Here is a 15,449-nt window from a genome sequence, read left to right as displayed (position 1 = left end):
AAATCGTTTGCGATGTGTAAATGTATGCGGGAATTCGGATTACACATAAATAACAACTCGCTTATAGTTAGTTATTATAGTTTTCTGCAGCTCATTATTTATAACCTAATTGTACCAAGTCTACAAGTACTTACCTGTGCCATTTTGACAACATATCCCCTCCTGTTATATCGTATAAAACGGATGAATTATATAACATTTTATTCTAAGGCTATGAAGAAATATATGTTTTTTTCTTTACATGAATGCTTTTGGATTTGAATGGTTATTATGTACCATTTATGCTATTTCAATTTTGAATTATTTGGTTGTGGTCTGGTATAGTCCGTATGTTAAAGGCTGAATATAAAAAAAAAGATGTGGAATGACTGCCTATGAGACCACTCTTCACAAGAGACGAAATGACACAGAAATTAACAACTATATGTCACGGCCTTCGACAGTGAGAAAAGCCAATACCTTGACCTTTCTTCAAATTCAGGATAAATAATAAAATAAGAGCTGAACTGAATATTCAATAAACAATTTAGAATTTTATGTACATATATCGTAAAAATGTACGTGTATTTCTGAATCATATATAATATATATACTATATATTTAATTAATCGATAGCCGATTATTTAATAATTGATATAAGATGAAAAAAGTAATAGTCAATTCATATAGTTTCAGATGACTTGCTAAGGAAGTTACGATAAGTATATTTAATAAACATGCAATGGAGCATGCTATTTTTAAAGGATAGATTTGTTATAACATTTCTATATAATTGGGTGTGTCAATAATTATAGTTAGATCAACACTTGGATTGGAATATACGTGATGCTCACAGGTAAGCTTAACTTGTGAAATTTTATCAATATCTTCTTGATTTGCAACCTTCTTATTTGGACAAACAATTAGATTATCACATGTAAAGATACAAAAAGTCAACGCTTATGTAAAGAAACCATGTGTCAGATATGTTTCGATGAAGGTTTTTAACTAACATAATCACTTCATTTGGATAAAAAGTCTAAATTGAACCTATTGAAACAAAACATTATATGTGTAAATACTTTATGCGATTCAATAGGCCTAAAAAAAGTAAATTTTATCTCGAAACAGTATTAAAAAATCAGATAAAAATAAGACGGGCAGACTGGAATTTAATCGACCGTGGCTTCAATCCAAAGTGCAGATCAATGTCATCAACGCAACGAGAAAATCCCATACCCAGGTTTCAACTAGCACCTACGAAATAATATCATAACACTAAACTTTAAAACATACAAATAAAAAAAAACTAAGAAAAAAAACTATCAAAAAAACAAAGGCTAGAGATTCCTGACTTATGACAGGCGCAGAAATACAGTAGGGTAAAAAAAGACAACAGTAAAACATTGTTTTCATATCGATAAAGATTAAGTTGAATTGATCTTGTACAAATACTATTTAAAAAGTTACTGACCAAGTGTTCTTTCTTTAGTTTAGATGAATAGTGCCGACTTGAATCCATTGAATCAATTTAAAGAAGAAATATTAAAATTAAAATTAGAATTTAAGTTAACTTAACATGCATGTTCATATGAAGGTATATACTAAGTGAAATTAGAAGTCCACTGGCAGAGGTAAAACTTTGGTTTTTTTTATGAAGAGATTAAATCGTTAGGGATACTAACTAGGACTTTCTTTTAGAAGGCATGAATCATGTTTAGGTAGATCGGTTGAGGTAAACAGCTATTATAATGGCAAACTCCATTCAGACACAATAGAGCCTCTTGTTGTGTCTCTTTTTTTGTCCTGCTGTAAATCTTATCAACACAGTTTTTTTTCAGATTTGAAATAGCTGAAAGCATGTAAGATGAAGAAATTTGCAACAAGTGTTGGTGTGTACATGATATGTTGGGTTGGATTTATCTCTTTAGCGTATTCAAAGGTTATTGTAGTAAGTACTCACATTTGTCTTAACAAGACATTATCTAACTATCTGAAATATCAGATGTTATGGGGACTAAATGATTCTGAAAATTAGAGGACTAGCTATAGACGAGATGGAGATAAAGACTAAAAAGTCAATATTGGTAAACAAAAAAACTTCTTCAAATTAAAAAGATAGAAAACTCAAGCTAATACATTGCAATCTTCGATAAAAGAAGGGTTAAATATCATCAACTATGTTGTCCTGGAAGTAATTTTGAAGTCCTCTAATAAGTAAAATTAAAAGAATTTACAAGAGTTGTTGAGCAGGTATACTTGTTAATTCCTACACAACAAATAAGTGTCAAGTACAACTTTTATGATTCACATTATCATTTAGACAGACGAAGAAGACAGAATAAGTATAACCGTATCAAGGCAATATCTGTACTTGATAAATTTTATGTGTGTTGTCGGAATACTTCAATGAAGAAATTCACTCTTTTCTTGATTCAATAATGTATTTATCGCTTTTAACCAAATATTTCAGATTGAACATGAGGAAATCATACATACCTTTAAAGACGAGATGACAGGATTTGGACCAAGTATTTCAGAGAATGGCATGAAGGTACAATAACTGTTAGACTGGTATTTAAAGAGAGTCGGACAGTACTAAAATCAAATTAAAAAAAGGGGGTGCAACAAAAATTAAAGGTAAATGGATCCTATTCCTCAAGTGACATCTGTCATGGTGCCAAATAACACAAAAAATACAAACAAACAAAAAATTAAGCTCAAAACCAGAAGAAATTTGAGGATTATTCAACAATTTCTGAATTTACGAAATGGACTAAATGAATGTAAACCAATGTTTAAATACTAGCTAAATGTAGTTTTTAATCATTTACAAAAAAAAAGAAAGAAAAAATGATACAAAAAATTCGGCAAAAGGTATATGTTCTAAAAACCGTCTAATAAACTATTTTATTTAACTTCATTGATCTTATTAACTTTCAGGGAAAACTTGTTTATTTCGGACAAATTCACAATACTTCATGCCTGGATTATGGACCACAGTCTCACTTGCAGAATAGCATAGCATTGATGAGACAACACGGCTGTGATATTGTGAATATGGTATTAATAATATATAAACACATTGCAAAATAACAAAAACACTGAAGTCTAAGGTTAACAGATCTATGAAAATAGTCCGAAATCACTTAGAGAGAGAACGGGGACAACAGCATTGACGACAAAAAACACAATTAATGTCCCAAAACATATCAAACAATATAAAGCAAGCACGATTAAACGTGAAACTTTGATCGCACCACTTAAAATTTTACAGAATATAAAAGTCGAAACAATTAAATGAATGTACCATTCTTACAGAGAATCTAACTAATCTGATATTGACTTGATATAAGGTTTCAATAAACAACTAGGATTTTATGATTCACGTTCCAATCAAAGTTTTTGGAAGTTGAAAAGCAATATTTCCAAAAACGTTTTAAATCAGTTAAAGGCAATGCATGCTTTGGTTAGAAACCCTTCATTGTTACGAATATTATTTGTTTTGTAAATCAAAATTACAGGATATGAATGTATTTATATTTTTTCGTATGGTAGACAACGGAAAACCACAAAACTGATTGTTATCCGGATTTAAACGTTCTTACTATCACAGCTCAATAGAATTAATACAAAAATAAATAATCATACGGTGTTTAATAACAATAAGGTACATCCATATAGTATAGTTAGCTATAAATGTCCTTGGCATGATAAAATGTGAAAAAAATTCAAACAAGAAAAACTAATGGTACTCTTTATACAAATGCAATTTACAATAAAATTCATGTCAGAAATGAACCAACGGCAACCATTCAATTTCAGGCCCCTGAATTGGTACAGGAACATAAAGAATTTTTTCAAAATTTGAATATCGAAAAAGGAAAAAGGAAAAAGAAAACAACTTGTGTCTGGTACATAAAGAATGTTTTCGGTCAACCATGTTTGTGAATAATTAGAAGTGGTGGTGTAATAACACATGAAAAGAACACATTTTACAAACCAACTCTGTATTACCGACAATTTCAAAAGCAAAAAATGGAACTTTCCCAAAATACTATTAGCTATGCCTTAAGTTATTTTCAAAATAAAAATACATTCCTACTTTTTTCAAATATCTTCAATAACCGTTTTAATCAAAAGGTAATGTCTGCGCAACGCATGAACTACAGTGCTGTTATTATTGGTAAGAGGAAGAATGCAGTTGAAAACCTAATGAATATGTCAGAAACCACAGGTAACATGATTTGCTTTCATATAGATTTCAAAGAACAGCATAGAAGAATATTTGTCAAAGGCAATACAAACGTCTATAATCTATATACAGAACAATGCAAAATAACTTACTTTCAGCTTTATAAATATCTACCAACATTAAAATTATAAATGCAAACCTCTATATAATCAAGAGTCATATAAACGATCATAATAAATTGCCATACAACCAAGCGATAAAAAAGTTTTATTCATATAGTATAACATTCGTTACAAAATGGGACACGGTGTTTGATATTAATGAAAAATAAATTTATTGCAAACAACACTAGCACAAATTTAAATAACCATTACCATCAAAATACAGCAGCTATAAAATATACTAGGCATTTAATACTGTGAATAATTCCAAAACTTTCCTATTTCTATACTGGCATTTATAAAACCATTTAATCTGAAATAATGGCAGATTAAATGATTTACAGTAAACAGTGTAGAATGTCATAATACAGTGGTATTTTCAGATAATTTCAAATATGTGTTGCCAAAAACACATTGAGAACACATTTTATTGAAGCATAAGCATGTTTTACTTTCACGATTGTAATTTGCAGCAGTATGAATTTAAATGTAATATTGCGCTTGAATGTATTTATAGAAATATTTGACTAATCTCTTAATATATTGAGGTGGTCAGACAAAGCTTGTCGCTGGATTTACCTTTTTCATGAACCCTCATAACCTATAATGTGAACGCCAATGCTGTATGAGCTAGACCAGTTATACTAGTATGACCGAAATGGACTTTGAAAGTATTGACTAAACCACACAAGGCCCCCTTTTCATGAGCGAGTGGAACCTTAGTACTTTTCATAATAACCGAATATAATATTGAAGAATTTTTAGACGATGTGTTGAGTTATGTCAGTCATTTATATATGAACAAACGACTTTTAAAGTTAGGAAATTTTAAAAAACCTACGATCCCAAAAACAAAGGAATAGGTTCAGTAAGACCCCTTTTTGGCCCCAAAATATACCAGTTTTACAAAAATGTTGATATGTAAACTGTTTGTTATTTATTGGAAAATAGAATGCTTCTGCTACATAAATATAGGCTGTTCTTGTCAATGCAATGCACTTATATCGGGTACTAGCATCATTAAGTCATGCTAAATTACTGAGATCTTCACAATTTTAGCATTTTAGTTAAATTTTAGACAGTTTCCGTCTTAAATAAAAGTGGTCGCATTTTTGTTCATTTTTAATATTGAAATGTATGTTGTATTTGATGATAATACTACTGTTGTCTGCTCTGTGGTCGGGTTGTTGTCTCTTTGACATATTTCCCATTTCCATTCTCAATTTCATAACATATATAGAGGTTGAGGATGAACACGGATGCGGCCAATTTTATTTTGGACAAAAACCATCTGAAAAGTGAAGTATTTTGGCATATTTGATAGATTTTACATATTTAAGCTAGAATTGGAGCGTTTTTAATGAGTAAATAAGTTAAAATTTTTCACATAAACTAATTGAATCAACTGAAGAAGACACTTATCGGACCTACTCCTTTGATTGACCATAAGTGTCAATTAATAAGTGAGTATGTATGTACAGAAAGAAATGATTAACCTTCATATCTGTTTTGAATTCACTGGTATGGTTATTTATCATTTTTATTGAGTTTCGTACAAATTAAAAAATCTCTCTACATGGATATTGTGACTAACTGTATCTGATTTAAAATTACAGCAGCCAGTACACAAGACATAAACATTCCATCCGTTTTTGTGGAGGATAGCGTTGCTTTGTATTTACTGAACTTTGAAATCGATCAGATGAGAAAGTGAGTGTAATGGTAAAAGAAATTTACAAAATCTTAATCCTGGTTTCTATGATGACAAATGGATGAGTTTATTTAAAAACATGGGGTTAATGCAACTGCTGTTAGACGTTTCACTCCAAAGGTATCAACAACCCAGTAATCAACACTGCGGTATTGACACGAATTAATATTGAGATGGTCCTATAATCATTATGAATTCACTCTTACCATTGAGATGGTCCTATAATTATTATGAATTCACTCTTACATTTTTTGGATTTTTGGATCCTCAAGGCTCTTCAACATTGTACTTGTTTGGCTTTATAAATATTTTGACATGAGCGTCACTGATGAGTCTTATGTAAACGAAACGCGCGTCTGGCGTACTAAACTATGATCCTGGTACCTTTGATAACTATTTACAGAACATTGACATTTTCTTAGTATTTCCAAATAAGTTTTTTTTTAAACCTTTCAGCATTTTAGATCCTCATTGCTCTGCAACTTCGTACTGTATTTGGCCTTTTTTGACATATCTAATTCGTTTTTTTGTAGATGAAACGTGTCTTGCCTACAAAATTGTAATAATAATACTTATGCTGCTTTTATTTTGACAGTTGTTTTCCATTCGTTTGAAGGGTTTTATCATTTGATTTTGCCATTTGATTAGGGACTTTCCGTTTTGAATTTTCCGCTGAAGTCAGTTTTTTGTGATTTTACTTTTTTTTTTATATATATACATGGTAGATTTTGATAAAACATGATAAGCTGATTTGAGTTTTGGACTTACTAGCTTTAAGCACTAGGTAAATGTTAGTATTTGTATTTGTGCTTTAAGCATCATGTCATTTTTGTAGTTTTATTGTGGCTTAGAAACGAGTTCTTTTACATCTGATTTTAAGAATAAGGTGTATTGTTGTATTGTCACACCACTGTTGATTTCGGTATTTGTATAATTTTACTTGGCTTTGTCATCAATACTTGATTAATTTGATTTCATGTTCCTTTCCCATTACATATCATATTTTTTTTATTTTCTTTTTAGAACAAAACAGGTCGTTTTCGTATCATTTTGAATGGTTTCACATTTAGCACCAGGAGCCTGTTATTGCTTACTATACAGTATGAAGTTTGCAAATTATTACAATCGGTTTGATAAATTAACTGTGGTTGAGTCGTCTCTTTGACCATCCTTTAATACTCTTCATAGATATAGGAAGATGTGGCGTGAGTGCCAATGAGACAACCCTCCATCTAAATATCAATTTAAAAAAAGTAAACCATTATAGGTCAATGTACGGCCTTCAACACGGAGCCTTGATTAATACTTACATTAAATAGATTTAATTTTAAATTAAGACATTAACATATTTTTATCCATTCTTTCATAATTATTAATTTGCCATATTGAATTTAATATCACTAATTGTGTAGGCACTGAATTGTTCTTATATCGTTCACCTGGGCTGGGTAAATAAAGGCAACAGTAGTACACCGCTGTTCAAAGACTGTAAAAATACATTTTCTGAAGCTTGAACTAAAGAATTGAAACATTATAGTGAGAAAAAAAAATGCAATGCCGACAAATGTTCCTTCGATCAATAAATTACTGTTTAGAGTTTTTGATAGAAAAATTAATCAGTTATGTAGTAGACGTCTAAGTTATTTGTTACAGTATGGATATATACGGGTAACGAAAGATTACTATATATCTCAGAAAATTTTCCATTTTTTTTCTATTTTTACCTAATGTGTCTATTTGTTTTGCACACAAGTTGTTGTTAATGTAATGGAATTATACGCTACTGTCATACAAGTGAGAAGTTAACCCAGGTTAAATCCACTATTTTGAATATTTAGAAATGCCTGTGCGATTGTGAGGCAAAATTTGTTCCTGGCAAAAAAGTTACAGTGCTGGAACATAGTTTCTGTAATATAAATACCGGTGGAACATATTTCTATGAAATGTATTTGTTCCGGTGGAACAAATGTTACTCCGGAACAATTTTTTTTGTTATTTGATCACTTAGTCGTATTTTTTCTCAGTACAGTGTAAGTTACAGATATTTACGAGTAACGAAAGATAACTCATTAAATTTTCCATTTTTTAAAAACATTTTTAGCTAATGTGTCTGTTTGTTTTGCACACAAGTTGTTGGTAATATAATTGAATTATATACTACTGTCATACAAGTGAGAAGAAAAAACCAGGTTTAATCCACTTTTTTTCTATATTAAGAAATGCCTGTACCAAATCAGAAATAAGACCGTTGTTTTACATTCGTTTGATGTGTTTGGGCTTATATAATATAATTGTATAATTTTGCCATTTGTTAAATGATTTTCCATTTTTCATTTTCCTTTCATTTTGATATTTGTACTATGATGGTTTTAAAGAATTATATCACCTGGCCAAGGGGAATCTCCTTAAATTTTGTTAAATTTGACCTTCTTAGATTAAATTCATACATTGCAGAGATTCGTTAATGTTTACAGGTTTTCACTATTCACTTATTCGTTGTGAGTGTGTGGCACTTGATCTTATAACAATAGAACCAGATGCATGATTATATTTTATTTCAGTGCATATATACAAATCACAAGAGAAGAAAATGAAGCTCGTCCGTTTACCTGGACGGGATATATTGTAGCTGGGGCTTTTATGTTTCTTTTGTTTGCTACTATTTGTTTTTGGAACTGTTCAAAATACGTGAGTATACCTTTAGCTTTTACTGTTTTAATAGTTATCAAAGGTTGAATTCTAATTTGATACACCAAACGCGCGTATTGTCTACATACCACACATGAGTGACGCGCAGATTAAAATAGTACGAACTCCAAACAAGTATAAAGTTTACGAGCGTTGAGGACCCAAATATCCAAAATAAATTCTGCAAAGGTAATCTATGCCAGGGATAAGAAAGTCCTTAGTATTTCGAATAGTTCATACTTTTGCAAATTGTTAATTTATAAAAATGATTATATAATTGATATTCATGGTCAACACCAATCAAAGTGCTGACTAATTAATGTTGCTGCCTGAACTAAATGGTTATTACAAAATTTGATTTATAAAAATCCTTCTCTAATACAAAATGAAAAAGCATCTTGCATTGCCATGACCTCCAATCTAACTTTGAGATATATTGATAATGGAACTTAACAACATGCAATTCAATAAGTCATTGCATTTCATAGATGCCAGTAAATTTTAAATTAAGGATACTACCTACTAGTTATCAAAGGTACAAGGATTATAAATTAGTACGCCAGACGCGCATTTCGTCTACATAAGATCCACCAGTGAGGCCAATATCAAAATAGTTATAAAGCCAAACAAGTACTAAGTGGAAGAGCATTGAGGATTCAAAATTCCAAAAAGTAGTGCCAAATACGGCTAAGGTAATCTATGCCTGGGATAATAGTTATCAAAGGTACCAGGATTATAATTTAGTACGCCAGACGCGCGTTTCGTCTACATAAGACTCATCAGTGACGCTCATATCAAAATATTTATAAAGCCAAACAAGTACAAAGTTGAAATCATTGAGGATCCAAAATTCCAAAACGTTGTGCCAAATACGGCTATGGTTAAATATGCCTGGGAAAAGAAAATCCTTAGTTTTTCGTAAAATTCAAAGTTTTGTCAACAAGAAATTTATAAAACTGACCACATTATTGATATTCATGTCAACACCGAAATGTTGACTACTGTGCTGGTGATATCCTCGGGGAGGAAACGTCCACCAGCAGTGGCATCGACTCAGTGGTGTAAATAGTTATAAAAGGTACAAGGATTATAATTTAGTACGCCAGACGCGCGTCTCGTCTACATAAGACTCATCAATGACGCTCATATCAAAATGTTTATAAAGCCAAACAAGTACAAAGTTGAAGAGCATTGAGGATCCAAAATTATAAAAGGTTGTGCCAAATACGGCTAAGGTTATCTATGCTTGGGATAAGAAAATCCTTAGTTTTTCGTAAAGTTCAAAGTTTTGTCAACAAGAAATTTACAAAAACTGACCACATTATTGATATTCATGTCAACACCGAAATGTTGACTACTGGGCTGGTGATACCCTCGGCGATGAAACGTCCACCAGCAGTGACATCGACCCAGTGGTGTAAATAGTTATCAAAGGTACGATGATTATAATTTAGTACGCCAGACGCGCGTTTCGTCTATAAGGCTCATCAGTGACGCTCATATCAAAATATTGATAAATTTACAATGCGCGGTGACCTATAATTTTTATGATATTTTTGAACATATATCAATAGATACTATGTTTTGGCAAAGTATGGACAAATACTTTCATTTTTATTTTAGACTTCTATACCACCTTAATAATGTCAATGTAAAAAATTGACAGATTCTATCCGATAGATGAATACTTTTTGATTTTCAAGTTCCCGGACAAAATATTATGATGGTTTTTTTCAAAGTTTACATAGATTTGTTAATTCATGATGTTTTTCGTTTTAGAGATTATGTAGTCAACAGTTCCATAGACGTTTAAATTGCTAGTTACTTTAAACCAATTCCGTTACAAATGATGTCAATTTAAAAATCACGTTACGTAACTGAAGAATGTCTTTGTTATTTTAATAAACTTCAATTTTTTTAGTGCAGATCAAAAACTAATATAAGCAGCTGTTTTGGAAAGAAGAGGAGAACTTCGATGCCATCGTTTTGGAATACATCAGAAATACATGAAGCCCAGTTTAAAAAGAGTAAACAATTATTTATATACTTCAAATGGTAAATTTCTGTTGATAAAGAGAGTTATTATTCTATCAAGTGAATAGAAAATACAGAACTTTTAACAATGTAATAGAAGCTATTTGCAAGACAAAGTATAAACTTAATTGCAGTATGTAAACGTGCCGGTCGTACTAAATGATATACCTTTATCCTTGATAAGTTAAAAACTTATGTCCAATATCTCAAATTTTACATGTTTGATATATTTTCAGACCTAAAACTAATTTGGGGATTTATGAATCATTCTATCACATCAATCAGCGGACGAACAAACCATATACATTGACATGCAACAAAAGCGATGTTCATTAAATATAAACACACGTTACTCGTGTTTCACAGAAACTTGCCTCATGTAAATCTTCCTTAAATTGATTATTTTTATATTCGATATATGTATGAAATCGATAACAGATATTACAGCAAGCCTTCAAAATATTTCTACTATGATTTATGGTTCATCGAATGAATTTATTTGTTTACATTTAATGCAGGTTTTAAATACAAAACATGCTCGATATGTCTAGAGGATTTCGTTAAAAAAGAAAAGTTATGGATTCTGCCATGTGAACACGGTATGTATGTTTACCATTGGTTTCATACTATTCTATGTACAAAACGTAAGGTTTGGCAAGTGATACCAACAAACCTCACAAAACAAATGTGGCGGGATTATTGTTGGTGTGCCATTTACAATATCTTGCTTATTTTGTTCCTACCTAAACCCAGCATGCAGTTAAAATGTCAATAACTAATTCTCGTTAACTTTACATCTTATGTACTGCAACATATTTGAATTGAAACATATATCCGGCAAAGGTCACATCCGAGATCTGTATGCGAGCACTAATCATATCACGGTTTTGTTTCTCAGCAACCCCGTGCACTGGACCGATAACATTGTCATACATGAATATTGAACGCATCTTCTCAGAAGAGTGTAATTTGTTGCTTATCTAAAATCCAAGGTGCATATCTAATCGCTTACAAAAAGTAGTTTGTACATGTGCGACGTCATCCGTATTTTCATCTTGTATTTCTGCTGTACAAGAAATAGCTGAAATGTGTTGTAAAGCTAAGGTACCAGAAAATCGTTCTTTATTTTAAATCAGCAATCTAGGAATACGACATATTTGACAGAGTTCAGAAGAAATAATAAGAGATGTCTTGCAAAAGAGGGACGAAAGATACCAGAGAGACAATAAAACTCATAGATTGAAAATAAACTGACAACGCCATGGCTAAAAATAGACAAACAGACAAATAATAGTACAGAAGACACATCATAGAAAACTAAAGACTAACAAACACAAACCCCACCAAAAACTGGGGGTGATCTAAGGTGCTCCGAAAGTATAAGCAAATCTATGAGTTTGAATGTCACTCTGTTATCTTTCGCCCCTCTTTTATATGTTTGATTTCAACTTAAAATGACACACATTTCCAGATAGGTTGCTCTGCCCCATGTAAAGTTATAATTGTTGTTCTGTGATGATAAGTCATAATTTCGTAATCTATTTAGGCTTACATTGATAAATAGCTAAAATCAGTAGTATCAAATTCTGATTTACAACAGGCGTTGAGAAATAATTCCGTGGAATAGTTACTATTCCACGGAATTATTTCTGAACGACAGTTAATGATTTCATGTAAAGCCTCTAGTTTAGCTGCAAAATTTAGTTTAATCCTATTAGATTAGACACAACTAAGTCATAATTATGTTCTTATCTCAGAATCATAATAATATATACCAACATGTCACACTTGCTGAAAAGGTTTTTTGGCTACGATAATTGGAACATTTCCGTGGTCATCTTTGACACAGGTATGCATAGCTGTCAACCAGTCATGACGGCATATTACCTCTATAACCACTTGGTAAAGTCGATTCATTATAAGCAGTTATCATCAATCAAGAAAACCATCATAGTAAACGCAACATCAGCCATAGTATACATATCAACCGAGAAAATTATTACATATTCAGGCGTTGCTAGAATATTGCTTCATTGATATGGAAAGTTCGAAATTGGAAAAACTTCAGTTTTTTCTTTGTTGTAAAACTTTGCTGATTAAAATATTTGATAAACATGTGATATGTTAAGTTTTATTTCAGGGTTCCACGTTGAATGCATAAAACCATGGTTAAATGAAGGAGAGTGCAAATGTCCAGTGTGTAAACGAATGATTATTTCAATACCGCTGTGAACCAGTTCCATACCAAACATGACAGTGAAGGCTTGCGTGGTTGATTCAAGAGATGGACTACACAACTTTATTAACTTTTTTTCACATTGAATTCAATCAATTTTAAAAATAATTAGATAAAACGATGATCAAAACAGGTCGAAAAAATAAACCTTTTTTTAATATTTGCAAATGAATTCGGAGGTATTTGGTAATAATTGAATGTGACATAGCGTTCCAATGTTCACGTAGGATTACGATTCTTTCTTTAACACGTCTTAAAGAACAATTTCTGTGTTATAAGTTTGTAACACGATTGTTTAACTATAATATTTATGCATGTATCGAGTTTGACGTACTAAATTATAATCATGGTACCTTTGATAACTACTATTGGGTATTTTAAAAAAAATTAAAATATACAGTTCCAATTGCAAAAGCTTACTGAATTAGCTGGTTGTTCTTGAAGTCGATATTACTAGAAAAAAAAACCGAATTTAACCTTAAAGCGCAATGCAACAAATCAAAATAACAACAAAGTATTCCAAAACTGGAGGAGAAACATCTGTTTATCTCAGGAGGATAGTGTTTGAAGTTTACAAATTTAATATCTGAATCTGACTACGAACATGTCAAGAATCACATCGATACTATACCAATATACCACTGTGTATAGTCATAAATCGATTAAGAGAAAACAAATCCGGGTAAGAAACTTAAAACGGGGGAAACACATCAACTATAAGAGGAAAACAACGAAACAACAGCACACTGATGTGCTACAAAAACAAACTACAATTCAACAATCTTAGTTAGATAATAACTGCCATATTTCTATCTTGGTCCTGATGTTGTAAGAAGAAATGGGGTGTTGAACCTGGTTTTGTTGCTAGCCAAACCTCCGGGCTTTATGGCAATGTTAAATGACAACATTATATGACGGTAATACAGTACAAATAAGTGCAATAACACCCAGGACAGAGAAATACATAAATATATAATATAATAGTCCATTTCGAAATATTAACCATAGAATGACGATAAAAAATTAATGTAGGACAGGGCACAAAATCATGTTAATAGAATTACAAATTGTTATTACTGCGTCTTACAGTTCACAAGCACTGTTATATTCGAACAAAAATTGTCAAATACTTTTAATAACTAGGAAATAAACAAAACATAACAAAGAGTAATACGGTTCTGTTACACACGCACAATATAATGCTCTTACACCTTTGAGATGAATTTATGGTAAAATTTTGAATTATTATTCACTGATTTTTTTTTAAGTGCTTAAAGTATGAAATTATTTCAATTGATTTCTCGGTTATGATTAAATCATCCCAGAAAGTAAAGCTGAGAAAATAGCTTAATTAACAGTAACATATATATGTGTTGAATTAATAGGTAAAACATGTCAAATCCTTAGGTTGAAATATTAATTATCCAAGTCTAAAACAAATAATTATCTATTTTTCTTATTCCCTAAACAACTCAAAAATAGTAAACGAACAACAAAGAAATCTAAGACTTGAACTATTAAGCCAAAAAATACCAAGTAGAACTGTACAAGGAAGGAAATGTATGCAGTAATGTCATTGTTGACTACAACCTAGTTTAAACTCTGGTGGATACTTGTGTCATTGGCAATCATACATCATCTCATCATTTTTACTCTTGTAACATATTTTGCATATGTTACGGAAGACCCTTCAGGCGGAAACCCAGTTGAATTGGACAAAAGAATCGAAGATCTTTGTTAGAGAAGGCGATAAATGCTTACTGTAATATAAAAAAAGAAGATGTGGTATGATTGCCAATGAGACAACTATCCACAAAAGACAACAATGACACAGACATTAACAACTATAGGTCACCACAAGGCCTTCAACAATGAGCAAAGTCCATACCGCATAGTCAGCTATAATAGGCCCCGATAAGACAATGTAAAACAATTCAAACGAGAAAACTGACGGCCTTATTAATGTAAAAAAATGACTGAAAAACAAATATGTAACACATAAACAAACGACAACCACTGAATTACAGGCTCCTGACTTGGGACAGGCACATACATAAATAATGTGGCGGGGTTAAACATGTTAGCGGGATCCCAACCCTCCCCCTAACCTGGGACAGTGGTATAACAGTACAACATAAGAACGAACTATAAAAATCAGTTGAAAAAGGCTTAACTCATCAGATGGACAAAACTATAAGTAGACGTGGCCGGGTACTTATACATCCCGACACAAAAAGACGCAATGAACAGATCTGAGAGTACTCGCAGTTATCTGACAGCTAGTAATGTTTACTATAGTGACAAAAGTTTTAAAAGTTAATAGAAACAAACAAAATTACAATTTTCTTCTCAAATACGAAGTGTTTTATTTTAAAAACAACATTTGCATAAGTTTTCTATTTATTTAGTACATAGTAAAGCAGAACAATTAGATATCAAGTCGAC

The 15,449-nt window shown here is 31.4% G+C and overlaps 1 protein-coding gene across 1 annotated transcript; it reads left to right on the top strand.

The window, feature by feature from the left end:
- The first annotated feature begins 730 nt into the window (after positions 1–730).
- Positions 731–13,408, top strand: LOC139516696 (E3 ubiquitin-protein ligase Godzilla-like). The gene is made up of 10 exons (XM_071306952.1): positions 731–835; positions 1,821–1,930; positions 2,453–2,533; positions 2,923–3,042; positions 4,123–4,216; positions 5,952–6,045; positions 8,608–8,734; positions 10,656–10,761; positions 11,287–11,367; positions 12,909–13,408. Exons 2-10 carry the CDS (start codon positions 1,847–1,849, stop codon positions 12,998–13,000), a joined length of 879 nt encoding a protein of 292 aa, XP_071163053.1. The 5' UTR covers positions 731–835; positions 1,821–1,846; the 3' UTR covers positions 13,001–13,408.
- Positions 13,409–15,449: the final 2,041 nt, after the last annotated feature.

The sequence above is a fragment of the Mytilus edulis genome, chromosome 3 (assembly GCF_963676685.1).
Source record: "Mytilus edulis chromosome 3, xbMytEdul2.2, whole genome shotgun sequence".
Lineage (NCBI taxonomy): Eukaryota > Metazoa > Mollusca > Bivalvia > Mytilida > Mytilidae > Mytilus > Mytilus edulis.
Note: the sequence above shows the minus strand (reverse complement) of the source record. Positions and strands in the feature narration are given on the sequence as shown.